Source organism: Myotis daubentonii, chromosome 16 (assembly GCF_963259705.1).
Source record: "Myotis daubentonii chromosome 16, mMyoDau2.1, whole genome shotgun sequence".
Classification (NCBI taxonomy): domain Eukaryota; kingdom Metazoa; phylum Chordata; class Mammalia; order Chiroptera; family Vespertilionidae; genus Myotis; species Myotis daubentonii.
Window position 1 is genome coordinate 16,698,596 of NC_081855.1, and position 27,909 is coordinate 16,726,504.

The window sequence follows — 27,909 nt, forward strand, 5'->3', positions numbered from 1 at the left end:
TTCAGAAAAGCTTACAGAGATTCCTTGCCTTGTTCAGATGTCAGGCTTCTTCCAAGCTGACGTAGAGGTTTGAGACACCGTACTCAGCGAACCTGACCTGCTGCTGCTGAAGGACAGGGTGGAAGACGCACTGCTCAGAATCAGACTCCAGAATCTTTTATTGTTGAAGTAGCAGAGGAACGCTGGGAAAAGACAAGGGAATGGGGGAGAGGAAAGTCAGAGAGTGGAAGGAAAGTGGCAAGCGGGGTGAGCCCCAAAGGAAGTCCCTGAGAACCTGGCCCTGTGACGGTCAGCCACCTCGCCACACTTTCTCTGCCCTGACCCACACCCACGTCCCCTTCCCTCCCAGGGCCCTCCAGACACTCACCACAGATGAGATATAAGATAAACACCACCCAACCAATAAAATAGCTCCACCCGATGTGGATTGAAAAATTCTTCTCCACCTCGTAGAGCCAGACATCAATCGGAAACAACAGGAGGCCGGAGAAAAGTAAGGCAACTAGGAGACAGGAAGCAGAAGGGTCATTGCCACCCAGGGATCCCATAGGGACTCTTCCTCACCTGCGGTGCCATCGCCACAAACCACAACTCCCATGAGCGCACACAGAGTCCATGGCCCCAGGGGTTCCTGGGAATCAACCCCTCCCTTCCACCTCTCTAGTGACCAGGAAATGATGGAAATCCATTTCCAGCAACAACTACCAGTTCTACCTGTTCTGTTTTTCCACCACCCACCAAGCCCCTCCCCAACGGCCAGAGAAAGGACGAGGGAGCAGTGCCGGGGAAGATGGGGTTAGGAGACACTGAGGATCTTTCCCAGAACGAAGGGGCACCTTCACAGACGCTTATGATGCACCCGATCAAGCCAAAGAAGGGCACTCTCTGCAGACCAGGGATGTACGGCAGGTACAGCCAGATGGCGTAGAAGAAGCCCAGCACCAGGGACAGGCTGAAGGTGATCTTGGCCACCCCAAAAAACGGGTGCTCTGTCCACAGCTCCAAACTGTCTGGAGGAAAGGAGAAAACGGGATACACGTAAGGATCTGCAAACAGACAAGCTATCATCCACAGAGCAAATCTGAGAAAATGCTCCGGCCCGTTAATAACCAAAGAAACACACACTTGAGATAACAATGAAATATCACCTCTGAAACAGGCAACGGTTTTTGATGGAGATGGTTTGGTAATCCTAACCCTATAAAATCAAATCGCTCAATAGAAAAAATAGGCAAAAAACTTGAACTGCCATTCTCAGAGAAGAAAGTAAAAAAAACATACGAAGCTCAACACAGAGAAATGCAAATGAATTGTGATTGTTGCTGTTAAGCCTCACCCAAGGCTATTTTTTCCCCACTGATGTTTGTTTGTTTGTTTGTTTGTTTGTTTGTTTGTTTAAGAGGGAGTGGAAGGGAGGGAGGGGGGAGAGAAACAGACTCATCGATTGATTGCCTCCTGCACTCGCCCCAGTCTGGGGCAGGGATCAAACCTGCAACCCAGGTACATGCCCTCGACCAGGAATCAAACCTGCAACCATTCTGTGGGCAGGCCGTCACTCTAACCATGGAGTCCACCAGCCAGGGCAAAATGTGCTTTTAAAAATCTATTAAATTAGAAAAGATCAAGACAAAAGTGATGATATCTAGTGTAGGAAAGGATTTAGAAGAAAGAAGTACTATCACATACTACTAGTAGGCAGCATTTCTAGTAAGTGATATGGCATAAAATAAAAAGAAAATAAAACAACAAAAAAACACACCCTAAACTGTTAAGCCCTTTGACCCAGAAATGTTTCTTTTTGGAATTTACATTAAGGAAATCATCCAAGATCACACTATAAAGTATATATAGAGATCTTTGCAGAGATATTTAAATGTACAAGAGATTTGTTAAATAAATTTAAGTGTACCCACACATTGGATTAATGGCCCTAGCCGGTTTGGCTCAGTGGAAAGAGTGTCAGCCTGCAGACTGAGGATTCCGGGTTCGATTCTGGTCAAGGGCATATACCTCAGTTGCAGGATCTGTCTCACAGCCCTGACTGGGGAGTGTGTGTGCAAAGGTAAGCAATCAATGTGTCTCTCTCACATTGATGTTTCTCTGTCTCTCCCTCCCTCCCTTCCATTCTCTCTAAAAATCAATGGGAAAAAATCCTCAGGTGATGATTAACAAACAAAATGATGATAAGACAGCTGATTGTCTTTGAATAGAGTGTTTCTAGGAAGAAAGGAAAAACAGGAGGCTCACTTCACTATATAATCTTCTGCATGTTTTGAATTTTCACTCTGTGTATATACAACCTAAGCAGATAAATTGTAAACATAGGTGTTGCTATAGAATAATTATTTAATGATATAAGTAAATGCTCACAACTGAAAAGTGGAGTTTGCAACACAGGGCATGTAGAATGATTACAATTTTTTAAAATAATAGACATTTATTAAAATAAAATAATGCATGTGAAACCTATATAATTTGATTAACCAATGTTGACCCAATAAATGCAATAAAAAGTAAAGTAAAATAAATATATATCTATATTTCTGTATTTATTTTATGTATATACTAGAGGCCCGTTTCAGGAAGATTCCTGCAAGAATAGGGCTTCCTCGGGCCAATCGTGCCGCCAAGCCCTGCCGCCCAAGGCCGCACATGGGGGCCCAGATGGCAGCTCGCGCTGACCTGCCCTGCCTGCAGTATGCAAATTAGCTGCCATCTTTGTTGGCGGTTAATTTGCATATCACTCTGATTGGCTGATGAGCGTAGCGAAGGTATGGTCAATTAGCATCTTTGTCTTTTATTAGATAGGATACACACAAAAGGCTGGAATTAAAACCATTGTAATGTCATTGTGATTATATCTGTGTGGGGAATTTTAGGTGATTTTTATTTTATTTTTTAAACTTTCTGTATCTCCCCCAATAACTATGCAATGTTTTTTTAAAATTAAAAGTTACACAATTATTTTTAAATGTACATATTTAAAGAATAGTTTATTGATTTTTAGAAAGAAAGGAAGGGAGAAAAACATAGAAACATTTATGTGAGCACAACATTAATCAACTGCCTCCTGCACCACCCCAGGGTGATCTAGCCTAAAACCCAGGCATATGCCCTTGACCAGGAATCAAAACAGCAATGTCCTGGTACACAGGACAACACCCAATCAATGGCGCCACACCAGCCAGGACTAAATATATATGTTTAAATATATATATAGTTAAAGTTAATAGTCATTGCTAGCAAAGATACAAGGTAACAAGACTTCTCATACATTATTAGTGGAAGTATAAATAGCTATCATACTTTTTGAAAACAACATGGAAAATATTATTAAAAGCCTTAAAATATTCATACTATTTGACCCAGGAAACCCACTTTGGGAAATCTATACCAAAGAATTTATATTAAACACAGAAAAAGCTTTATTTTGTTGCTTCCATTTTCCTCAAGTGTAAAGTTAGAAATGCATTTGCCAAGAATAAGAAAATAAAATAGTCAAGTAAGAGGTGATAAATTTATTAAGTTGAACATTATAGTTACTTATAAGAAAATGTTTATTATATTGCATAAAGATAAATTTTAAAATAATATAAATTAAAAAATAAAAGATATAAAATTATTTAGAAGAATAAATACATCTAGGTATGAGTCATGTAAAACGTGTTCAGTTTTTTTTTTTAAAGCCTAGAAAAAATTGGTGCTCAACACACTGCTACTAGTGGCTGCCTTTGAGCAGCACTATAGAGCAAGTTGGCTGCTTACATTAGTTTTGGAGCCAGACACACCTGAGTTATAATTGTAAACATGCCATTATTAGGTTGATCCATATGAATTTGCTCTTTTTTGTAGATGAAAAGCAGTCAAATATTGTCCATTTCATGTGATTAAACCTAATAGCTTTATGACCCTGAGCAAGGCACTTAATTTGAGTCTCAATTTTTTCATCTATAAAATAAGAATAATTGCCCCATCAGGTTTGAGGATTCAATGAACTAAATAAAATAAGTGTATAATAAATAATAGCTTTTGTTTCCCCAAATGTATTGTAATGAGGGTGTATTACTTTTATAATAGAAGAAAATAATAACAATGTGATTTTAATATATATATGTGTATATATATATATATATTGACTTCAGAGAGAGAAAGGAGAGGGAGAGAGAGACAGAAACAGCAATGGTGAGAGAGAATGATTGATTGGCTGCCTCTAGCATACCCCACCCTGGGGATCAAGCCAGAAACCCGGGCATGTGCCCTGACTGGGAATCGAACCATGACCTGCTGGTTCGTGGGTTGACTGACGCTCAACCATGGAGCCACCACACCAGCCGGGCTACGTAACTTTTTTTGAAAATGTTAATGACAATGAAGAAAAGGAAATGGGGAGGTCAAAGGTTCTGGTTTTCCACCAGATCTGAGAGAGGAGGCCCAAATCTGCAAGTGAGAGGACAGCATGCTGTGAGATTAACAAGAGCGGGGAATGAGGCACCTGCAAGAAGCCAGGACAGAGAGGGCAGGGAAACCAGATGTGGAAACCCGGAACTGGCCCAGAAAAGCAAAGCCTGAGCCAAAGGCAAGAGCAGCTGCTGGGACCAGGGTGGGAGGGAGAGCGTTCTGGGGACTCCTCCCAAAACTCTGGGTACGCAAGCCTCGAGAAAGGAAATCTCACCCTGATGGGCTCTTCTCCCAGGATCGTGGTGAAGGATGTGATTGATGAGTGATTCACGTGCCCTGCCAGTCCAGGCCCCTCACAACATCTTTCCAAGTACAGACTTGACTGCAAGCCTTATTTATCAAAAGCAGTAACACTTTCCACTGAAGGGCCAGGCAAGTCAGTTTGGCCAGGCTTGGGGAGGAAAAATGATCCTTGGCAATCTCGGGGCCAGTGGAGTCATCTTGTGGGCCAACACACTGAGGATGATCAGAAGGAAGGGACAAGAATACCGGGGTGGCCCTAACCGGTTTGGCTCAGCGGATAGAGCATCAGCCTGCGGACTCAAGGGTCCCAGGTTCGATTCCGGTCAAGAGCATGTACCTTGGTTGCGGGCACGTCCCCAGTAGGGAGTGTGCAGGAGGCAGCTGATCGATGTTTCTCTCTCATCGATGTTTCTAACTCTCTATCCCTCTCCCTTCCTCTCTGTGAAAAATCAATAAAATATATTTAAAAAATAAAAAGAATACCGGGGTGTAAATGGAGAGGCCAAGGCAGACTGGAGGCCTGGAATGGGATTGGGGGGTGGGGGTGGGGGTCTCACCTTCCTCATCCCCTGAGGAGAAGCAGGTCTGGAATACGCAGATCTGCAGGAGCCCCCGGGACATGACGTGGGTAGACGTGTAGATGCGCTCTGTGACAGCCGCAGGCCAGCGCTGGAAGAAGCGGATGGTGGAGGGGTACAGCCACGCTTTGGAGAAAGCCATGATCAGCATCAGGGACAAGGCGATGAGGCTGAGCACCGAGGCGAGCACCTGCGCCTTCCAGCGGGAGGTGTGTGCAACTTTCCATTTCAGGGGCAACAACGAGTCCCGGTGGCGGTACAGCAGCCTGTTTCTGCTGGGGGAGGCGGCGAAGTCCCGCGCCCCCTCTTCTTGTCCCGGGTTCACCTCTACCGCATCCTCCTTTTTAAGCACCCCCTTCCTTTCCATGTTTCCGAAGTTTACCACTTTCTCCTCACCCCTAATGTCCCCTATCCCAATCTTGAGCCTCCCCTGTCTCCCCTTCTATCCTCCACCCCATGTCGCCCCTTCCCTTCCTAGGCTCAGTTGTCCCTCACGTTCTAAATATTTTCATCAAGCGGAGCAGGTGCCACCATAGGGCCTGGCATCTGGGAAAGAGCCACCCATCTGGCGGGACAGGGCCCCTAACTGCCATGGAATATTCCTGGGCGTCAGTTACATGGGGGAGGGGCCCACGGGCTCACCCCCAACTCCTTCTCCAAACACTGCTCCTCAGGTCTCAGCTCAGAACTGTGGCTCTGCGGCCTCCCTTCACCTGAGAGCAATGGTCTCTGAGGGTCTCCTTTCCCTTCCCATTTCGCCTGCCCTGACACCAACCTCAAATGCTCACTGATGGAGCAGGAGGAGGGAGAAGAAGTGTGTCCCCAGGAAAACATTTGGAAATGTCTTCCAGAGGTGTAATCAACCTCACTACTGACCCCTACCCGTCTCTCCCACCGCTCCTCACTTCCAGTCAACAGTTGCCATTCCCTTCCCTCTTCTTTCTTCCTTTTTTTTTTTTTTTTTTTTTTTGCAGGAGGAGGGTAGGATAAGGACAAGGTATGTGGGTGTCATGTAATCTGAGAAGATTTTTCTAATCTCTCTTTTAAGTTATAGGAAAAGAAATCTGAGTCACCCATGGCAGCCCGGTTGGTTATAGTGGCTCCGGACCTCACTTAGCTCCTGGGATTCTATGAGGAGAAAGCTTTTCACATCTGGGTGTGAATTTGAATCCCGCCAGAGTTGGTTTGCTTTGTGGAAAAATGACACATGTGGTGAGGCTCACAGGCGGTAGGGTGTGAATGCTGGGCTTTCCTCTTAACAGCCTCGTGAACCTACATGAGTCAAAGCTTCTTTATGCCTCCGTTTACTCATCTGTAACACAGGGACGATAATACTTGCCTCAGGGCTTGGTTTGAGTGTTGAATGAGAGAAGGAACAAAAAAGCACTCGTCGGTTCATAGTAAATTCCCAGAAAGTGATCGTTATTATTGTTAAATTATCGTCTTAATTATTTTTGTGCTCTTTCGCCTGAGAAGGAAACAAAAACAGCGGTTTTTGGCAGACTTCCTGGCGTATCAGTGGCTGTAAATGCGGGAACAGAACCTAAATGAAGTAAAAGGTGAGTTAATCACGAATCCTGAGGTCATGTGCATAGCTGCACCTTGGGGACGGCTGGAATCAGGAAATCATATACTGGCAGTCCAAGATCGCAGTGCTGTCATGGTCGTCATGGTTGGGTGAGGCCCCACTTCCAAGTCGCAGACTTCTCGCTGTGTCTTTATGTGGGGATAGCGAGCTCTGTGGGGTCTCTTTTACCAGTGTAAGGGCACTAATCCCATTCATAAGGGTCCACCCTGATGACCTAATCACCTCTCAAAGGCTCACATCCTAATACTATAAATCTTGGGGTAGTTTTCCAACATATGGATTTGGGGGTGCACAGACATTCAGACCATAGCACTCCGACTCTGGTCTTCCTTCTCCCAGAATATCTTGCTCTTCCTCTGCAGACCAACCTCCTCCTCTCCTCTGGTCCACGTAGTGAGAAACGTGGCCCTGACACCTGTGGAGAGCGGCCACAGTGTTTGGACAGGTTCAAGCCTTGGACTAATGAGAGGGCACAGTTCTCTCATGGCCACGTGCAAGTCCCAGCTTGGAGGGCACAGCCCTCCCAGCACAATTATAGCCAACAGCTGTAGTTATAAGCTTGAACCTATGGTCCGAACACGTGGCCCCATGTGTCTGAGTGATGTGGGCTTGATAGAGTTCAGGTGCATGTAAATGAGTAGGATCGAAACCCACGAGAATGTTGTAAACATCTTGACCACATCCTTACTTTGCCTCGTGGAAACTGGCTATAAAATAAAGACACGGCTTGTAGTCCGTGGCGCTGTCGCTAGCTCTCCATCAGAGAGGCTCTCCATCAGAGGGGACAGCGTTCCACCCAGACCCAGCTTTCTTCTCTTGTCTGTCTTTTTTCCATCCTTCACCGCCCCACTCAGGCTCACCGAACCTGGCTGAGCTGGCTCAGCACATAAGGCGCCCAACATGGCGCCTGAGTATGCCATGGCCGTGCCAGCTCACCACAGACACCTAAGCTATTAACCTTTGGTTGTCAGAGAGGACACCTCTCAGTCTTTATATATACATATATATTTCTTTATTGATTTCAGAGAGGAAGGGAGAAGGAGAGAGATAGAAACATCAATGATGAGAGAGAATCATTGATTGGCTGCCTCCTGCACACCCCACACTGGGGATGGAGCCCGCAACCCAGGCATGTGCCCTTGGCCGGAATTGAACCTGGGACCCTTCAGTCCAGAGGCTGATGCTCTATCCACTGAGCCAAGCCGGCTAGGGCGAGACCTCTCAGTCTTAAGTCCAAACATTCTTTGGCCCTGCCAGGGACCAGTGCCATCCCTAGAACAATCAGCCATGGTCAGGGGCACCCGGATGTGGAGGCTGACCCATGAACTACTGACAGATAGGGAGTTGGTGAACAAATTCCCTAGCTTTCTTGGCCATGGATTGGGATAACTCTCTTCTACACTAGGAGGGGGCAGTGATGGACAAAGGGGGTGCTGGGCCTACTGGGACTGACATTCATATAGAGCTGGTGACCATCAGGATTGTGTTTCCTTCTCTGGCTCTGTTTCAGTTTTTCCTGGAGTTCCTAAGAGTTTGTAATCATAATAAACAGTTCCAATAGCAATGCAAAACAACATGGAAGAATCTTGGAAATACAGTGTTTCCTGAAAAAACAGAACTCCCAGAAGACTACATTGTAAACATTTTTATAGAGCTCATAAACAAACCCAACTAAACAGAACATTGTTTATGCATACATGCTGTTATGAGTGCATGGATTTTTTTTTTTAAGCAGTGGAATGATAAACACAAAAAATGATATTGCCTCTCTCTCAGGGGGAGCAGGGGAATGGGACAGGGAGGATTACATTGGCACATGCACATTACTGGCACTAGGTTCCTGGTGCCTGATTTGGGTGAAAGGTACATGGTATTCATTATAGTAGAATCATTTATAACTAACATATATTTCATATAATCCTGTGAATCTATCAAATATTGTCTCTCAAAAGGTAATTAAAACAGTTCAAGAAAGGAAATGTAATCTCAGTGATTACTAGCTCTGCATTGAAAGATATTTATAAGTCACAATACATAAGGTAAACACTGTTAATTGAGTTTCAACTTTTAGAATCAACAGATGGACAAAGCACGGAAGACTTAACTATTGCTACAAAGGTAAACATAGCTGTTATCCTCTTTGATGTTGCCCGAGTAAAAGCCTAGCGGAGGTAAACGGAAAGTGGAAAGAGGAGAAGAGAGCTGAGGGGAAGGGGTGGGGGGCCCGACAACAGGGTCTCTACGTAAGGCTGTGTTACCTGTGCTCTGCACAAGAGCACCCGGCTGACGGGGGCAGTGAGAGCTGAGCTCCAGGCTGCATTTTGCTTGACAAGCCATGGCCCCTATAGGAGGGCTGCACTGGAAGAGGCCCTTTGTTCTCTATTTCATAAAGGTGCTGCTCCCCGGAAGCCATTTACCCCACATCTATTCCGAGGGGCTGTCTTTTGGCCACAAGGTGAAAGGCACAAAGGCGCCTTCCCGGCCAACTATCTTATAAGGCTGTGTAATCAGTGAGAATTCTGTGGTTGCCAACACAAACCCAAACTAAGTTAGGAAAAAAGGAGTGTATTGGGGCGATGCTGAATCAACACGGGCTCAAAGAGGAAGCGGAACACCCAGGCCTAGAACTAGGCAGGAACCAGAGGAGCCTGGGAAGGTGGATGCTCTCACTGACAACCGCCAGAACCACGTGGACTTGCGGAGGAACCGTTTTCCAGAAGAAAGGAAGCCACGCATTCAAAAAGTAATTGTTGTGTCATAAATCATCGAATGAGATACAAGACGCCGTCATAAGCCAATTAATTAGGAGTCGTTCATTGCGCACGGCCCAGAGGGAGGTGTCTCTTCCAAATCTCTGAGCCCCGGCATAGGGGAAGTGTCTTGTATTTATACTTTTTGAGCGTCTTTGTTTGCAGGTTTCACTAAGACCTCTGTGTAGGTTATTGTTACAGTTAGTTTGTAACCTTGAATACATAATGAGTTAGTAGTTGGAATTATTATCAGTATTAGTCTATTTTATTTTATTTTTTTTAAAATATATTTTATTGATTTTTTACAGAGAGGAAGGGAGAGAGATAGAGAGTTAGAAACATCGATGAGAGAGAAACATCGATCAGCTGCCTCCTGCACATCTCCTACTGGGGATGTGCCTGCAACCCAGGTACATGCCCTTGACCGGAATCGAACCTGGGACCCTTCAGTCCGCAGGCCGACGCTCTATCCACTGAGCCAAACCGGTTTCAGCAGTATTAGTCTATTTTAGTCTGTTACATTAGATGGCTAGCTTGCAAGGTCGGACAGTTAAGTTTATCTTTTTCTATTATTTGAACTAAAAAACAAAGTCCTTTTACAGAATAACAGACTGTCTTGAAGTGACAGTTTATTTATAATGACAGAGTTTACAGGAGTAGGGACTATCTAACAATAGCAGAGAGTTTCAAACAGCAGTTTTTTTAATACCAGATAGAGGTTACTATGCTTCATAATAACTTGCTTACACAGGTGGGGAGTACAGCCAGAATGGAGTGCAAGGCTAGGAGGTTTCTGAAAAGGAAACTGCTCACCATTCCAGCAGTGAGGACAGGTACCTGGACATCCCTTATGGCAGCGGTTCTCAACCGGTGGGTCGCGACCCCTTTGGGGTCGAATGACCCTTTCACAGGGGTCGCCTAAGACCATCAGAAAACACATATATAATTACATATTGTTTTTGTGATTAATCACTATGCTTTAATTATGTTCAATGTGTAACAATGAAAATACATCCTGCATATCAGATACTTACATGACAATTCATAACAGCAGCAAAATTACAGTTATGAAGTAACAACGAAAATAATTTTATGGTTGGGGGTCACCACAACATGAGGAACTGTATTAAAGGGTTGCGGCATTAGGAAGGTTGAGAACCACTGCCTTATGGGACGTAGCCCCTCAATGACTGTGGGCAAAGCCGACCTGGAGAACACGGCCTTGGGCTTACACAGCCTCGTCGATCACTCCTTGACTGTCCATGTGGACTTGCTTTGCTACCTGCATGACACTCAGAAACAGTCCCACTCCAGGCCAGCTCACCCCAATACACAGGAGTGTGGCTCTCCTGGCCGCGAGCTCCCAGGCCCCCGGCATTCTGGGATAATTCAGTGGCCAGAGACCACACGCTGCAACGTTCCCTCGCCTTTGCCTCTGTGAAAGTACGCACCCATCTTTCTGTGGGCCTGATGGTGATGGTGTGTTCCACAAACTCTAAAGTGTGTGCTGATGACTGGGCAGCTCCTTAACAGGCAGATGCCCCGCCTGTAACAAGGTCCCAGGTGATGCCCCAGGTTGCTGGTCCGAGGCTCACACACCGAGTGGGGAAGCTGTAGAAGACGCCCCACAATGTCTCGTCACCTACAGGGTTTGGCACACAGGGAAATGATAGGCAGATCTGCGTGTCAGTGTGTGTCCTGCTTGCGTGGCTCTGCCTCTACCTCTGCGGGAAACTTCATTGCCTTTTATAGACCAACTGAGCAGAAGTGGGAAGGAAAATTACTGCGGAAAAAAAGCAGAAAGTGACCGCAAATTAAGAATTCCTGGACAACCCGCTTGGGACCCCTCTCTGCTACAGAGAGCTTTGTTACTTTACCTTCTCTAATAAAACTCTGCTTTTGCTAAAAATAAGAATTTCTGCTCTGAAAAACACAGTTAAGAGGATGAAAATACAAGCCACAGACTGGAAGAAAATGTTTTCAAATCACATATCTGCTAACGGAATTATCCAGAATATATAAAGAACTCTCAAAACACAATAAGAAAACAAACCACCCAGTTTTTAAAAGGCCAAAGGATTTGAACAGACACTTCACCAAAGAAGATATTCAAGTGGCCAATAAGCACATGAAAAGATACTAAGTACCATTGGTCATTAAGAAAACACAAACTAGCCCTAGCCAGTATAGCTGTGAATAGAGCGTTGGCCTGCAGACTGAAGGGTCCCAGGTTTGATTCTGGTCAAGGGCACACGCACAGGTTACGGGCTCAATCCCCAGTAGGGGGCATGCAGGAAGCAGCCAATCAATGATTCTCATCATTTTTTTAAAATATATTTTATTGATTTCTTACAGAGAGGAAGGGAGAGGGATAGAGAGCCAGAAACATCGATGAGAGAGAAACATCAATCAGCTGCCTCCTGCACACCCCCCACTGGGGATGTGCCCGCAACCAAGGTACATGCCCTTGATCGAACCCAGGACCCTTGAATCCGCAGGCCGAAGCTTTATCCACTGAGCCAAACCGGTTCTGGCAATGATTCTCATCATTGATGTTTCTCTTTCTCTCTCCCTCTCCCTTCCTCTCTGAAGTCAATTAAAATCTATTTTAAAATCAAATTTAAAATCACAATGAGAAATCAGAAACATCAATCAAAAAGGATATATGCACCCCTATGTTCATAGCAGCACAATTCACCATAGCTAAAACAGCCTAAGTGTCCATCAGCAGATGAATGGATTAAAAAACAGTGGTACATCTACACCATGGAATACTGCGCTGCTGTAAAAAAGGAGAAATTCTTGCTATTTGCAACCATATGGATGGACCTGGAGAGCATTATGCTAAGTGAAACAAGCCAGTTGAAGAAAGATAAATATCACATGATCTCACTCATTTGTGGAATATAATGAACAAAATAAATTGATGAACAAAAATAGATCCAGAGACATAGAAGCACCGAACAGACCCTCAAACCTCAGAGGGATGGATGGCAGGGGAGGAGGGTTAAGAGATCAACCAAAGGACTTGTGTGCGTGCATATGAGCATAACCAATGGCCACAGACAGAAGGAGGGGTTTTTTTGAGTTGTCTTACATGTAATCGATCAATATTACAAAGTGTTCATGCTACATACAACCTCATAACATCCAGGGGTGTGGGGGCCTATAAAAGGGGGGACTTCCGACCTCTGTCCTACAGGGGGGCTCACCGGCCTGGCCTCCTGCGAGGTCAGGGGCTGTGGACGCTTGACCCGCAAGCTTCCGAGTGCTGAGCACGGAGCCCGGCTCCTCCAGGCCTTCCCGCGAGCTGCGCGTGAACCTGCGCGGCAGGTGGGACCTTCGCAGGCATGGCCGTGAGCAGGCACACGCCACGAGAGAGCTGACTCAGGGGCCTTTACCTTCTCTAAGAAAATTCTGTTTTTGCTAAAAATAAAAAATAATGTCTCCTCCCTCCCCCCCCCCCCCCCCATTGACCTCTCCCCGCCGGCTCCTCCCTCCCCAGTCACTCATGTTATATGCTACCCCCGGGGCTGCTTCTGTTCTCCTCCCTCAGCTCTGTGCGCCTCTGGCTGCAAGGCAGCGGGGCCTAACGCCCGAGCCCACGCTCCCGCCCGCGATCTCTCGAAGTGGCCCCGAGGTCCCCGGCCGGCGTTTAGCTGGCTGCACCGGGTCGACTGCGGAGCAGTTTGGGCTTAAGCACTAAGGCCAGGCTGCGCTCCCGAAGACAGACGTGCTTGCAGAGGACAATGGGAAACGTCCACCCCACCTCCGATGCTGGGGAATTGGGGTCAGCCAGCTACACGCCGGCCCTGGACCCCGGCGAGTTCGGGGCCACTTCGAGAGATCGCGGGCGGGCGAGTGGGGCGCGCTGGCCGCAGTGGACGGCAGGCGCAGGACCGGCGCCTCGACGTCTGAAGGATTTCTCGGTGGGGGCGGCCACCCCAGGTCCTGCCTCGCGTGGGAGGCGAGCGCTGAGAACCTGCACACCCAGCTCGGCCAGAAGACGTGCCAAGGCCGAGAGCTGGAAACCGGTGTCGCCAAGTAGGTCTGGGTGCACCGGGACCCGGCCAGGGCGCGGCGGGGCGGGGCGGGGCGGGGCGGGGCCTGGTCTGGGGGCGGGGCCAAGCCAGGAGGCGGGGCTACGAGGGGCGTCCAGGTTAGAACCGAAGGGGACCTCTGGGAGTTTCTCCCTTTGCTCCCGTAGCTCCCGTAGCTCCCGTTGCTCCGGCCCGAGACTTTCTCGGGCCGCTGGAAGGTGGAGAGCCGCTGGTTTGCAGAGGGCGTGCTGGGGAGCCAGGTCGGGCGGCCGTCGGGGTTTGTCCGGCTGGTGGAGGGACTGTCGGAGGAGACGTACTCCTGCACCGGGTGGTTTGCCTGCCTGGTGACTGGCCAACCCGAAAGCGGGAACCAGCAGATACCCCGGTAGCTGAAGAGAGAGGCGAGTCCCGCGAGGAAGGAGGGAGGAGAGAGAGAGGAGCTTTCGGGAACGGACAGAACCAGGCCGCAGGGCTGGGAAGGATCTCAGCAAGTGGGCTGGAGGGCCTGTGGGGCTGGAAGGCGATGGCAGGGGGCTAGCGAGCAGGCTGCCGGGAAAGGGGGCCCTCATCCGCCTGTTGCTTGTGGTCACGATTGCAACCCGCCTCCGCTCACCGGTAACAATGGCCACAACGATGCGGACCCAGAGGTCATAGAAGGGCCAGTGCAAAGAGAGGTCAGTGCCCTGTCCTAGCTGCATTATCACTGAATCCCCATATATGGAGGCCACAAATATGAGGAGCGGGACTGTGGGATGGAGAGAGAGAGAGAGAGAGAGAGAGAGACTCCCAATGGGGCCCGGCTTCCCACCCCCCACCCCCCATACACAGCTGTGCCTCCCCGGAGCCTATGAAAATATGAGTTTCTTCCACCTCCCCAGCATGATAGAATGTGAAGGCATGGAGTGATGGCAGCTTCAGGACCCCCAAATGGGTCAATGAACCTCTCTACCACCTGGAACATTTGTACTGACCCCTGCCACCCCCACCACCATGCCTGGAACACCAGACGGGGCAGCACTGGGAGACGTCTCCCAGAACCCTCCTCCCATGAACCCTCCTCCCACACCTGTGAGGAAGCTGCAGAAGGTGACTCAGAGGGGCAGGAAGGGTGAGGAGCACCACAGGATGGAGAGGGTGCTGGGCCAGCAGGAGTAGAACAGGTATATGACAGAGAGGTACATACCTGGTGGAGGTGTGCAGGGGGTGGAGGGAGAGAATTCATGACTCGCCAAGTTACCTACAGTCCCCGGTACCCCCTGTACCACCCCATCATTCCCCACTCTGTCTTCCTTACCCCAGCCCCAGCCCTCTGCCCATCTACTTTCTCCACATTCATGGTGGTCTCACTGCCCCACATCCACCCCTCTCCCACATAGCTGTCCTTCATGCCCCTCGCCCTCTCCGACTGTCCTGCCGAATGCACACTCCTCCCGGACTGCACACACTCACTTGTCACCCCAAAATGGAAAGGGGGCTCTAAGATAACAGAAACAGACCATCCCCTCTCCTTCCTGTCTTTTCCGTCTCTTCTGGAACATGTGGTTGTATTTTATGTGCCTTTACATCCCAAAACAACTCTTATCTGGTCTTTGTCTTCTAATTACCCCATTACTAGGACACCTGAAGTGGGGCTTGGGGGCTTCCTCAAGGCAGGGCTGAGGGAGGGGTTGAGGAGCTAGGAAGTATCATAGATCGGTCATATGTGTAGCTTTGTGTGAGCCTCCGATGTCTGCCTGTCTGTCTGTTTCTCTGAGTATTTCCAAGAGAGAGGGAGTTTGGTTGGAGGGAGAATCCCCAACCAGGAAACTTGAAGGAGCAGGTGCACCCCACCACGACCACTACCTTCATTTCCTGGACTTCAGTCCCTTTGATGCTCTTTGCACAGATCTTCCCAGGGCTGCTCCCTTCTTGTCATTTGTGTCTCAGCTCAAATGTTACCTCCAGGATCTTCTCCAAAGCTCCCCCTCCACCCTCACCCCCCCCCCACCCACACACACACGGAGTATTCTACATCACAGCCCTTGCTGTATTTTCCCCATAGCTGCTGCCTGGTTTTATCTTGCTTATTAAATTGTTCACAGTTGGAAATTGTTCTTTCCACCTGGCCCCAGACCCAGGATGTCCTCCTTGAGGACAAGGCCCTTGTTTTCATCTCTGTATCCCCAGGTCTTAGAACAATGCCTGGCACAGAGAAGGCATTCAGTAAACAGGCGTAGAATTGCTTGAATTAAACACAGTGATGCTTGGCTGCTCAGGAAAGACCTTTATTGCTGACTGCCCTCTTTGTCCTGCTCCCTGCATCTCCATCCCCTGCTGGAGCCCTGGCGCTGCCCTATCTTCTCCCCCAACCTGCGGGAGCCTTGCACCCCAGCATCTGCAAACCCACCACCACCGCAGCCTCGGATCCCTGGGCAGGGAGGAGTGGGCTGACACGCTGGAGCCTTGAGCCTAGTCTCCAAGCCCGGTTCCCAGCGAACTGACCTCTGCTCTGGAAGAATCCCTTTCCAGCCAGCCCCACTCCCCTTATAAAGCCACAGCGGGAAACCACTGCTTCTTTAAGCACACAGTCCCCCAAAGAGCCTCAATACAGCTCCACCAACATTTATTGCAGGTTTCTCATCTGCCAGGCACAGTGCTCGGTGAATCTCCAAAGTCACAGACATGCCAATGCCAGTGCCTGTCTCCCTCTGAGTCTCCGAGAGTCCCTGCGCCTCCTGTGGTCAGCGTGGCAGTTTCTGTCCTGGGCAAGTTTCTGTGCACGAGTGAAGGGCAGGGGTGATGGCCTCGCTCAGAGCAGGCCTTGTGCTAGACCTGGGCCCCCCTCGCCGGCAGCTGTCTGCTCCACTCCGTCCGTCCCTCAGCTCCGGGTGGCATCGCATGGGGGCCATTTCTCATCCGGAAGCAGACCCTCTCCATTCTCTGCCCACTGCTTGGCCCCACGTCTCTGTGAGAGGACCAGGATGAAGGCAGGAAGGCCCAGCAGCTCACCCGCTGGCCCATGATCCACAGCTTCCGTTTCTTGGGGTCCAAGGCCAAGGCTGGACGCTGATTATAGTTCAGTTGGGTGCTTTCCCAGCAAAGATTACAGACGCCAAGCTTTGGGGCAAGGAGAAGGGCTTGTGGGCTTCAGGGGCCCTCAGGCCCCAGCTACTGGCCGTCTTCAGAAGTCCCGTGGGCTCCTCTGCCAGGCTGCTTGTCTGCTCCATAACATCACCCTCTAACTGTCATGGGACTCTGGCCTCCAAGAGTCCCAGATCCCAGGGCTCTCAACCGAGCTCTGGCCTCTGGCTGCCAAGCCACACCCAGCTCATTCTCCTCTGGCACTCAGACCTGGGGTCTTTCTCGGAGAGAATAATAGTTAAAATGGGGGCTGAGGGAAGAACTGGGCCAGTCACTCATCTGGGAGAAGGCAAGATCATACACATACCACACTCACAGATACACACACACACACACACACACATTCTCCGAGAAACACACACTGGATTCTTCTAGAAGAGAAAACCTGGCTTGAGAGGACATAGGAAACACCCTGAGAATGAAATCTAATACTTCTTCGATTCAAAGGGCAGGACTGGCTCTTGCTATAGAACCGAAGAGAGTCACTACTGATCTCTTGGGTCCAGATCAGCCGCTCTGCACCTAGCCTCTGTCTCCATTGGCCACACGCTCAAACCAGCCTCGTTCTCCCTCATCGCCTGGGCTCTGACCATCCTGTTTTCATGGGCTGCCTTGTCCTGAAGCTTGGTCCCTATTGGTTGCCACTAGAGGTAGTATTTCCACTGACAGCGAATCCAATAGATAGATGAGCTTTGTCCTCTCTGTGCCACGCTGCCAGCTGTCCCCGCCTGTGCCCCCTCCCCAGCATGCATTAGGATTGAGGGGCACTGGGGTTTCCTGAAGACGGTCCAGCAGCCTCAAGGAGCCTCTGGTGCTGGCGAAGGTGCCTCCTCCTTTCATGTTCCCCTGTGACTTCACACACCAGTTGGGCAGGGAAGGCCCCAGGAAGGCCCTTCAGCCAGCCTGGAGAAAGAGAGAAGGGGCGCCAGGGGAGCCAGGGAAAGGGGCAGGGCAGGGGGGAAAGGAGGCACCATGGGGTCTAGTGTCTGAGGGTCATGGTGAGAACGGGAGCATTGGCAGAAAAGCCACTGGAGGTGACAGTATCACCAAAGAGGGTCAGGGTCACTCCTTTGTCAAGCCCTGCAGTGGCTGCTCATCCCACTCAGAGTGGAAGCCCGAATCCTTGCAGGAATCTCTGAGGACCCACATGATCTGCTCCCTGTTATCTCTATGACCTCGTCTGCTTCTCTCCCTTCTCCGCGCTCCCTCTAGCCACACATGCCTCCTTACTGTCTCCTAAACACACCAACCAACCACAGTGCCTTCCGCTGACTCTAGTCTCTGACTGGAACCTTCTTCCTCTGGGTGCCACGTGCCTAAATTCCTCAGCTCCATCAAGTCATCGCCGACACGGTGCCTCCTCCTGGAGGTCCACCTCAGCCTCCCTCTTTAAACCTGTAACCCACCCAGCCCTGGGACGCCTGCCCTCCTTGACTGCTGCACTTGGGTTTTTGCCGTAGACTCATCGCCTGCGGTCGCACTATATGCAATTTACTTTTGATCTTGTTTGCTCTTTATTGTTTCTCCTCCACTAGAAGGCCTGCTTCGCAGCACAGGGATATCTGTGTGTTTGATTCACAGCGCCTAGAGCAGAGAGCAGCCCCTCCCAGGTGCTTAACATTTACTGAATGAAGAAATAAAAGACTCACCTTCAGGGCTCTTGTGTAGGTGCTTGGGGGGAGCCCTGGACTCCAGACCCTGTCCCTCAGTCTTGGCTGGTGTCGAAGGCTCTGAACACAGATCCTGGGAACATTCTGGTGGGGGTTGGGTGACATTACAGCAGGATCAAGACTATATTTAGCTTCTCCCCCATATTTCCCCTTGAGATTCACCTTTCCTTCCTTCTCCCTCTAGGGGTTACTCACCACAGTCCTCATAGATGGTGTCTGGGGAGCAGGGAAGGGGGCCAGGGGTGGGGAAGGCTCCCAGCCAGCGCTGCATGTCTGATCTGGTGGGACAAGGGAGGGTCCCAATTGGCCCAGGAGATCCTACCGGGGGTTAGGCAGGGGCCACAGAGGAGAGAGATTGGGGAGGAGGTGGTAGGCTCTGAGAGGTCAGGTCAAGGCCCCTTTAGGAGACACAACTCACAGGGAGGAAGCTTGGAGTAGCCGTTGGGTGGGGCGGCCCTGGTGGTTGCTGAGAAGGGAGAGGCGGAACGTCGGGGGTCCAGATGGGTCTGGAACCTGCTGGGCCTGGACCAGGGAGCGATGGGCATAGTCCAGCACCTGTAGCCGCTGCCCACTGCCCAGGGGAGAGGAAGTTCAGAAGGAGAACGGACTGCTTCTCCCCACCCCTGCCTGGCCTCCCACCCTCCCTGGGACCCACCTCTTAGGCTGCGTGATGAGCAGCAGGTCACTGAAGAGCAGCAGGCAGAGGGGAGTGAAGCGGGGGCGCGAGGTGAAGAGCATGCCCCCTCTCCGGCACCCTAACTCCGTCAGCTCCCCCTGCAACTCCAGGCGCCGCGACCAGGAGACCAGGGGCAGGGCCTGGGAGGGAGCAGGGAGGGGGTTCTGGCTTCTTTATCCGCACAAAATGGGGAAAGGGATGGTGGGGAGTCTAGACAGGGGCTGACCTTGACTTTGTGGAAGCGCAGCCTCTGGGTGAGCCGGATCAGCTCCTCCGTCTGCTTCATGCGCCCCACCTCAGCACTGCAACGCTCAATGATCTGGGTGAGGGGAGCTCGGTCACTCACCCCTACTCCCTTCCTCCCTTCCCTCTCCCTGACCCCCTCCTCGCCTCCCCGGGCCTCAGCATCCCCCGCAGCCCACCTTGCTGATAGCTCCCAGGGCCTTCTGGGCATTCTCCTGGCGGCTGGACCCCTCCTCTGTCTGGTGGAGGATGTTCTGAGGACAAGGAGGAAGGGTGGCTGGGCCCCTGCTCTGCAGCCCTGGGGTTCAGAGGGGCTGCAGCTCGGAGGCCCCTTGCCTGGCTTGGCAACATGCTCAGTTTGGGGTTCACAGGGCTGAGGAACCAGCCTCAACAAGGCTGAGAGACCTCACCACTCACTGTCTGCCTAACCCTGAGCAAGTCACGTTACCTCTCTGAGCCTCGGTTTCTGCATCTGTAAACTGGGGGCAATACCCGCCTAGCCTACCGATGGAGGATTCAGCAACGTAATATATGCAAAGCACTTAACATAGTCCTTGCACATAGTGAGTGCTGGAAAGAAGGGTGCTGTTATTTTAATAATTACTAACCACAACTATTAGTAAAAACAATGAAGCACAGTGGTTAGAGTGCCTGGAATGAAACTTTGTCTCCATCAGTGATTATCTGGATAACCTGGACATGTTATTTAACCTCTCAGAGGAAGGGAGAGGGAGGGAGAGATAGAAACAATGATGAGAGAGGATCATTGATTGGCTGCCTCCTGTACGCCCCCTACTGGGGATCGAGCCCGCAACCCAGCCATGTGCTCTTGACTGGAATCGAATCTGGGACCCTTCAGTCCACAGGCCAATGCTCTATCCACTGAGCCAAACCAGCTAGGGCTCAATCTTTTATTTTTTAATTCAGTATCACCCAGCTCAGGAGCCTTTTTAGAAATTTCATACCACAGATATGCTGTATCTTTTATGTAGCAGGGCCCTTTGAAGTACCACAACCATTAGAATATTTAGGATATTTTTTACCTCCCAAAGAATCAATATTGCCTCCTTGGGTGTGATATCACCCCACTGGGGAGGGAGGTATGCAGTGAGAGGTACAGCTGAGGTGGCCACCACATTCCCTCTGAGACCCAGAGAGAGAAAGGGACTTGCCCAAGGTCAGTCAGCCAGTTCGAGAACTCCTGCCTCTAGCCAGAGGTTCATTGCCTGCACCCAGCATGCTCCCTGAGACATCTGAGTAGCTCCAGGCAGAGTCTGGCGGGTCCTGGACTGAGAGGCCCCGATTGGGTCTGATTTAGGGAAGCCCTGTGTTCACGGTGGGGTGGGAGATGGCGATGGCGGGGCAGGAGAGGCCCCGGGCCCCACGGTACCTGCAGCAGCATGCGGAGCCGCGTGATGCGCTGAAAGGGCAGCAGCAGGAAGGACGGCAGCGGGAGCCGCTCACACTTGGGGAGGCTCTGCAGCCGGCGCAGCTCCGCGGAGAAGCGCACGTTCGTGTCCCTGCAGAAGCAGCCCGGGCCGCTGGAGTGGGCCTGGAGGCCCCGGTCCCCCCGCCTGCCCGGGCCTGGACCCCCCCTGCACCCCAGGCTCCCCCACAGGTGTGACCTGGCCCCTGCCCTGGAGCTCACATAAGGCGGCTGTAGGTCTCCTCCTGGTACTGCTGGTTGCGCACGTAATCCACGTACACGGAGAAAGGGCCCACGGCGTGGGCATGCACCACGTCGCAAAGGTCGTTGATGTGGGGGGAAGAGCGTACACGGGACAGCAACGCCTCGAGGAACCTGCAGGGGTGGGGAGCCGTCGGCGAAGGGGGGCAGAGAGCCAGGGGCCCTGGGACAGGCTGCAAGTTAAGGGGCGCTCCGTTGGCTGAGAGGGCAGCACCCCACTGACCACTCGCTGACTTCCTGGACCCTCTGCACGTTGGAGAAGAGGGTGTGGTGGTCGCGGGGGGTGAGCGTGTCCCGGAGCGCCTGGCTCAGCACGAAGGTGTCGGTCAGCAGCTGCAGGGAGCGCAGATAGGAGGCCTCGGAGGTCACCACCTCGAACAGGCTCTAAGGGGGAAGAGCAGGGGGGATGTGGAAAACTCAGTTCCCAGCCTGCCCAGGGCCCAGCCGCACTCCTGCCCGGGGCCAGCCCCCAGGTACGCCACCTCCTGCATGCGCCTCTCCTGGGGGCTGAGCGTGTCCAGGAGGCCACTGGCTCGCACTGCTGGGAGCTCCTGCCACAGCGTGTTTCGGGGGCCAGGGAGTCGGGCGAAGGTGGGAGCGTCTCCAGGGTTTGTGGGAGAGGGACTCCCCTCCGCACTGACCCCCCACAGCTCCTCTGACAGCACAGCTGCGCGGTAGGTCTGGTACAGGGGTTCTGGAGAGCAGACAGCGCATCAGGGAAGTCCAGTGCCCCCAGAGCCCTTCTCCCAGCCTGAGGGCCACAGCAGGGACCCCCAGGCCCAGAGGCCTCACCATCCTGCAGGGGCACCTCCCAGTTCTGCTCCTTCAGCTCCTTCAGGCCCTCATCCCTGTGGAGAGAAGAAGGGATGGAGTCCCCCAGAGCCAACCCAGCTGCACACCTCCAGGGGCGCTAGCCACGTGATAGTGTAAGGTTGTGTGCGGGGACCCTAGCGGCTCCCAGACCAAACCCCAGATATTGTTATGTGCCTGTTGTATGGGAGGCCCCGACTCAGCGGGCTCCATCTCCGCCCGTTATCTCAATGCTGTGTACCAGAGACTTCCAAGTCTTTACCTTTCCAGCCCTCTCACGTAGCAACCACCATCTGAAATGTCCTCTCTGTGGCTCCGTGAGACTCAGCATGATAAACCCAAACTCACACCTCCCCTTCGCCCCCCCGCAGCTCTGTCCCTCCTGTTCTGGTTACCACATACCCATTCCCCCAAGCTAAAACCCCAGGAGAACAAACACCAGCAAATGCTTGTTGAATGAATGAATGGGCTCAGATGAACTCTGATAGTGATGGGGAATCTAAGATCATTAACTAGCCCAGACGACACTGAAGAGATAATTACAATAGAGGCATGAGGTGGGGAACTAAAATGGAGCACTTACTAGGGACTGGTTCTTCACCAATGTTATAGTCTATGAAGTGGTTGGTATGCTTACCCCCATTTCACAGATGAGGAGCCTGAGACCCGGAAAGGTTACGTGACTTACAGAAGGTCACAGAGCTGATAGGGGACAGCGCTGGGATTGCTTGTCTCTAGAGCCCCAGGCCGCCTTCGCTCCAGCTTTGTGGAGGTGGGACTTAGCAGGACCTGCAGAGTCTGCCCTCAGGTAGGAGTAAGGCGGGGAGCGTTGTTGGTACCTGCCCTCCATGGTTGCTGGAGCGTCATTCTGAGGGGCTTCATCTGGACTGTTCCCTAGAGAGAGAGCCCAGAGTGAAGAGAATAAATCCCCAGAATCCCCACCCGACTCCTGACTCCTGCCCCAGCAGAGACTGTTACCATAAAAACTACCGCTCCCATCAGCCCTGGAGCTGCAGCTGGCGGAGAAACAAAACAAGCTCAGGGCCTATTGGGGGTTGCAGTTTGTTCATCTGTAGACCACTACCCCTCCACCCCCTCCCCTCCCAGCCAAAGGACCCACTCTCCCAGGCCCTGTACCTGTTTGGCTTCCATCTTCAGAGGGCAGACGGAGATCTGGCTGTGGGGGGTCCCCCGAGATGGTGGGGTCCTGCCTGACCCGAGTTGGTTTTGGGGGTTTGAGAGGTGGCAGGAGTTTGCGCTCAGCAGTGGAGCGGTAGGACGTGAGGACCACCGAGGGGTGACTGATGCTGGGGGGGTTGGGGCGGGAGCGGGAGGCCCGCAGGGGGGAGGCTCTGCAGAGGGCCTTGGGACCATCCTCATAGCCCCCCACAGGGACCCACCGGAGCTCCAGGCCAGGCCGGGCTACGTGGCAGACACAGGGGCAGCAGGGCGGGCAGGCCTGGGCAGCATCTGTGGGAGACGAGGTGTCCTAAGGAAAAGACCCTTGGCCCCACGCTGCCCAGGGTCCTTCCCCTTAACCTGCCCAGCAGCTGAACATGGCCCAGCCCCAGGCATCTACTCTTCAACACGGACTCTCTTGAAACTCCCAGAAATATGAAAATCAGATCTTCTAAACGTAAAAGCCAATGTTTAAAAGGTAGCCCCTGAAAGGACCCAGCCTTAAACCATTGAAAACAATAAAAGAGGAGCTGGATTGAGCCCCCCTCGCCCCATGAAATGCTTACCCGGTGCGCCACTCTCCTGGGATCCCCTTCTCCTGAGGCTGCCCCGGGGAGTCTCTCTCTCCCCATTCACATCCACGCCCCCCTGGGGAGCTGGCTCTGTCGCGTGTGCAGCCTGGACCCGGCCCTCAGTCCCCCATTCGAATTTGCCAGCCAGTCTCCGCACAGTGCCTGGGGCAGAGGCAGGGCCATCCTGGGCTTGGCCCCGGGGGGCTGGGTGCGGCAGGGGCAGAGGTGTGCGGGGTGACCCGGAGGGTTTGGGTGGGGGGACTGGAGACCTGGGTGCAGGTTCTGGGGAGATGGAGCGCCGGGACACTGGACTGGGGGTGCTGGAAGGGGAGTCTGGGGAGGCCTGAGAGTCGAGGCTGGTTTTAGAAGCGGAAGGGGGCAGCAGGGCAGGGGGCTTGAGGGAAGAGGCAGGGGGTTCCCAGAAGATGGGGGAGCACATTGGGGTCGGTGCATCATTGGAGGTGCCAGAAGGTTCTTGAGGAGAAGAGCCGTTGTGGGGGGGCCCAGGGGACTGGGCAGCCCGAGGTCGAGAGGGGGGGCGCGGGCGGATGATCCGAGGGGGCTTCTGGGTAGGGGGTGTTGCTGTAGGAAGAGACGGGTCTGACATCTTCCTTTGAGCTTTTCAAAGGAGTGGGGGGCTCTGCTGGAGTCATCCCCTGAGGAAGAGGGAGGGAGAGACAGAGAGACCCTCAGTGGCACCCCCTGACCTTCCCTGGGTAGACGACCCCTCAAGGCAGAGGTTCTCAACCTGTGGGTCGCGACCCCTTTGGCGGTCGAACGACCCTTTCACAGGGGTCGCCTAAGACCATCCTGCATATCAGATATTTACATGACGATCCATAACAGTAGCAACATTACAGTTATGAAGTAGCAACGAAAATAATTTTATGGTTGGGTCCCAACATGAGGAACGGTATTTAAAGGGCCAGAAGGGTGAGAACCACTGCTCTAAGCAGAGATTGTTTGCCAGCAAATCAGCCATGATTTTGGAGTCAGGAGGGAAGGCTGCTGTGCTTCCCCTCCTTCCTGCTCATTCCCAGTCTTCTCTCTTCACCTCGCCCCCCTCGCATTCCCGAGGCCCCTCCCAGGCAGCCTTTCTTGGCCCTCCCAGCCTCCCTTTCTCTCTGGCCTGTAGCTTCTGCAGCCACAGTCTGGATGGAGGAGACAGTGAGGCTAGGGTGGGGGTGCCCCAGCAGAGACCCAAGGCAGGGGAGGGGGCACAAGAGAAGGGGATGGGAAGGGGAACTGAGCTTGCCAGTCTAGCCACAACGCCTCGGCTTGATGAGTTGTGTGTGTGTGTCCATAGAGTGTGCGTGCGAAGGTTGTGAGTGTAGTTTAAGTGTGTGTGCGCTGTTCCCAGTGCTATATCAAGGGGTGGTATGCAGGGGGAGAGTGGAATGCGGGGAACGGAGTGTGGTGGGAGAGGGTGCGAGGGTGGCTGTGCTCTGCGCTGTCTGTGGGGACGTTCGCCGTGTGTGAGTGTCTGCGCACACGCCCGCCGGTGCTGGCGGTGGGGCTGCATCACTATTTCCCTGCTCCCGCCGGCCCTCCGCCCCCCATTTCCCAGTTCCTCTCTCCGGACTCTCCCTTTCCGGATTATTTTTAGTCTCCTTTTCCTGCCGTAAAGATTCCTGGAGCCTCTGACCCCAAGAGACCAGGAGGCCCCGGACATGGTCTCTCCTGCCCCGTCCTCTTACCCCTGCCCGCCCCATCCCGCCATCGGGTCACAGAGAAAGAGGCCCAGTGGGAGCCTGGGTCCTGCCGGGAGGCCTGAGGGTGGCGAGGAGGCCAGACTGAAGGCCAGAGCATGGGGACCTGGGCCCCACTCCCTCCCTCCGGGAAGGAGGCCGTAATCCTGAGAGGACCGCAGGGTCAGGGCTGGGGGACGGGGGTGAGCCCCAACTCCCCTCAGGAGTCAGCAGGAGAGTCAGACCCCCCCACCCCCGCCCCAGGCTCCAGATTGGGTTCTTGAGGAACGAGGCAGGGTGGGGGCCTGCAGCATAGACTGTGAGCCTTGCCGCTCAATGGCCTCTGTATCCTGGCAGGAAGCCCCTTATCAACATGACCCAGGCAGTGGCCTCCCTGGCTGGCCCGCTCCTCCCCAGCTTTGCCCGCTCGGGGGTCCCGCCCCTTCTCAGGTACCTTTGTTTGCTGTTCACTTCCTCTCCCACCCCCCACACAGCCTCTCACAGGGACCCAGGTATTGGCCCGAGCACTCACCCTCGAGTCCTCTCCACTCTCAGTCACCTCCTAGGGCTGAGTGAGTAGGAGCAGGAAACAGGAATCAAATCCTCCTCCCACCGGACACCCCCCCAAGCCACACCGCACTCCACATGCGCACACCGGGGCTCTGGAAGATGGGATGGACCCGTGTCCTGGGGTCCTGAGGTTCACAGGGCCTGGGGAAAGGCTGAAACCGGGGTGTGGACAGCCGGCTACTCTGTATGTGCACGTCCTGTCGGCATTGCTGTGCAGATGGGGGCTCCCGGGCTGGAGGTGAACAGGGGTGGGGTGAGGATGGGTGAAAATGGCACGGGGCTGGGCTGACACCTCTGGCTCAGCTGAGGGATGGTGTGTGTGCTCCTCGCGGCCTGTCTGACCACCTCTCCCACACCTCACCCGGCTGCCTGTCACCATCGCTTCCAGCCTGTTCCCGGGTGTGAGCCAGCCCACTGTCACACCAAGGGGCCCCTCCCCCATCCTCCCCCCCAACTCTGCAATAGCTCCCCCTGAATTTACCTTTATCTTTTTGGAAGTGGTTTCTATTTTCAGCCTGTCCTGCCTGCCCCTTGGAGCAAGGAGTGCGGGGCCAGGTCTCCGAGTGTCTGTTCCTGGGTTTCTGGGGCGGGAACTGAGGGCCCAGATTGAGATCTCAGCAGAGGAAGCCAGTTCCTCAGCCCCACCCGGCCATTGTGTCAGGCGTGAGTGTGTGAGTACGTGAGTGTGTGTGTGTGTGTGTGTGTGTGTGTGTGTGTGTGTGTGTGTGTAGAAGGGATGGGGACGAGGGTGGAGGTGGAGAGGAAGATCTGAGATCTGTCTCTTTCAGGAGGATATGACTTTGCTGGGCCCCCTGCCTGCTCGCCATTCTCCATCACGGTCTCTCTGGTCCCAGCCTCTGACTTTCTCTGTCTCACTGGGAGGCTTTGATTGGCTGGCAGTCAGTGCCCCTGGGGGTGGGGGGCGGGCGAGGAGGGGAAGAGTAGGGTCTCTCTCACCTCTAATTTGCTCTATGCTTGAGCAGCTGAGTTCCAGGGCTGGGGGTGTGTCATAAAAACAGCTGAGGGCGTGGAATGAGCCACACCCCAGGCTGAGAAGTAGGGTAATGGGAGGAAGGTGGGAAGGGCAGTTGTGAACTGCCCGTGCCTTTGCCCACACCCAGGTGCCTGCCTTTGCCAGACCTTCACACACATACACACACACACCAACAAGACACAGGGAAGAAAAGCTAGAAAGCTGGGAAAAAAACATTTTTTAACCTCTTTTTCTTCAGAGTAAAAGCCAAAGTCCTTACAATGACCAACAAGTCCCTGGACTATTTTCCCTCCGACCTAAACTCTCCTCTCCATGCCCTGACTAGTTTGGCTCAGTGGATAGAGCGTCGGCCTGCAGACTGAGGGGTCCCAGGTTCGATTCTGGTCAGGGGCATGTGCCTTGGTTGCGGGCACATTTCCAGTAGGGGGTATGCAGGAGGCAGCTGATGAATGTTTCTCTCTCATTGATGTTCCTAACTCTCTAGCCCTCCCTTCCTCTCTGTAAAAAATCAATAAAATGTATTTTTTTAAAAATAAAAAATAGCCCTAGCCGGTTTGGCTCAGTGGATAGAGCGTCGGCCTGCGGACTGAAAGGTCCCAGGTTCGATTCCGGTCAAGGGCATGTACCTCGGTTGCGGGCACATCCCCAGTAGGAGGTGTGCTGGAGGCAGCTGATTGATGTTTCTCTCTCATCAGTGTTTCTAACTCTCTATCCCTCTCCCTTCCTCTCTGTAAAAAATCAATAAAATATATTTTTAAAAAAAATAAAATAAAATAAAAATAAATAAATAAATAAACTCTCCTCTCCGGCACCCTGCTGCCTCGGGGACTTTGCACGGGCTGTGTCTTCTGCATGGAACCCTCCTTCCCAAGACATCCACATGGACGCGTCAGTCCCTCACGTCTTTTAAGTCATTGCTCAAAGCTCACTTTCTCAATGAGGCCTGCTGCCCCATTCTTTACAGTTGCAGCCCACAACCTCACACCACATTTTGGACCTCTCTTCCCCCGCATAGCTATCATTCATTGTAACATACCATATAC

General features: G+C 52.4%; 2 protein-coding genes across 3 annotated transcripts; both read right to left on the reverse strand.

The window, feature by feature from the left end:
- Positions 1-33: 33 nt before the first annotated feature.
- Positions 34-7,787, reverse strand: ODF4 (outer dense fiber of sperm tails 4). Its single transcript, XM_059671645.1, has 6 exons — positions 7,733-7,787; positions 5,993-6,038; positions 5,259-5,554; positions 837-1,010; positions 368-502; positions 34-182 (listed from the first exon to the last, which is right to left on the reverse strand). The coding sequence occupies exons 1-6, from the start codon at positions 7,785-7,787 to the stop codon at positions 34-36; spliced, it is 855 nt and encodes a 284-aa protein (XP_059527628.1).
- Positions 7,788-15,661: 7,874 nt separating this feature from the next.
- Positions 15,662-26,460, reverse strand: ARHGEF15 (Rho guanine nucleotide exchange factor 15). Of its 2 annotated transcripts, XM_059668660.1 has the most exons (17): positions 26,354-26,460; positions 25,835-26,104; positions 23,609-24,270; positions 23,001-23,333; positions 22,703-22,757; positions 21,846-21,901; positions 21,536-21,747; positions 21,277-21,437; positions 21,015-21,167; positions 20,757-20,886; positions 19,546-19,620; positions 19,350-19,442; positions 19,103-19,263; positions 18,866-19,018; positions 18,643-18,725; positions 18,427-18,531; positions 15,662-17,680 (listed from the first exon to the last, which is right to left on the reverse strand). In XM_059668660.1, the coding sequence occupies exons 3-17, from the start codon at positions 24,219-24,221 to the stop codon at positions 17,529-17,531; spliced, it is 2,535 nt and encodes an 844-aa protein (XP_059524643.1). In that variant the 5' UTR covers positions 24,222-24,270; positions 25,835-26,104; positions 26,354-26,460; the 3' UTR covers positions 15,662-17,528. The 2 variants fall into 2 exon arrangements, with proteins under 2 accessions (XP_059524643.1, XP_059524642.1); XM_059668659.1 differs by lacking the exon at positions 25,835-26,104.
- Between the last annotated feature and the right edge of the window lie 1,449 nt (positions 26,461-27,909).

Coding starts and splice junctions, on each gene's coding strand:
- ARHGEF15 (XM_059668659.1), bottom strand. CDS start 24,221: ATGTCAGACCCGTCTCTTCCTACAGCAACACCCCCTACCCAGAAGCCC. Junction 21,748..21,845: donor GGAGGTGCCCCTGCAGGATG/GTGAGGCCTCTG, acceptor TCTGCTCTCCAG/AACCCCTGTACCAGACCTAC. Junction 19,443..19,545: donor CCCTGGGAGCTATCAGCAAG/GTGGGCTGCGGG, acceptor CCCCTCACCCAG/ATCATTGAGCGTTGCAGTGC.
- ODF4 (XM_059671645.1), bottom strand. CDS start 7,787: ATGGCATACTCAGGCGCCATGTTGGGCGCCTTATGTGCTGAGCCAGCT. Junction 5,555..5,992: donor TCAGAGACCATTGCTCTCAG/GTGAAGGGAGGC, acceptor CGCCTCCCCCAG/CAGAAACAGGCTGCTGTACC. Junction 503..836: donor CATCATAAGCGTCTGTGAAG/GTGCCCCTTCGT, acceptor CCTGTCTCCTAG/TTGCCTTACTTTTCTCCGGC.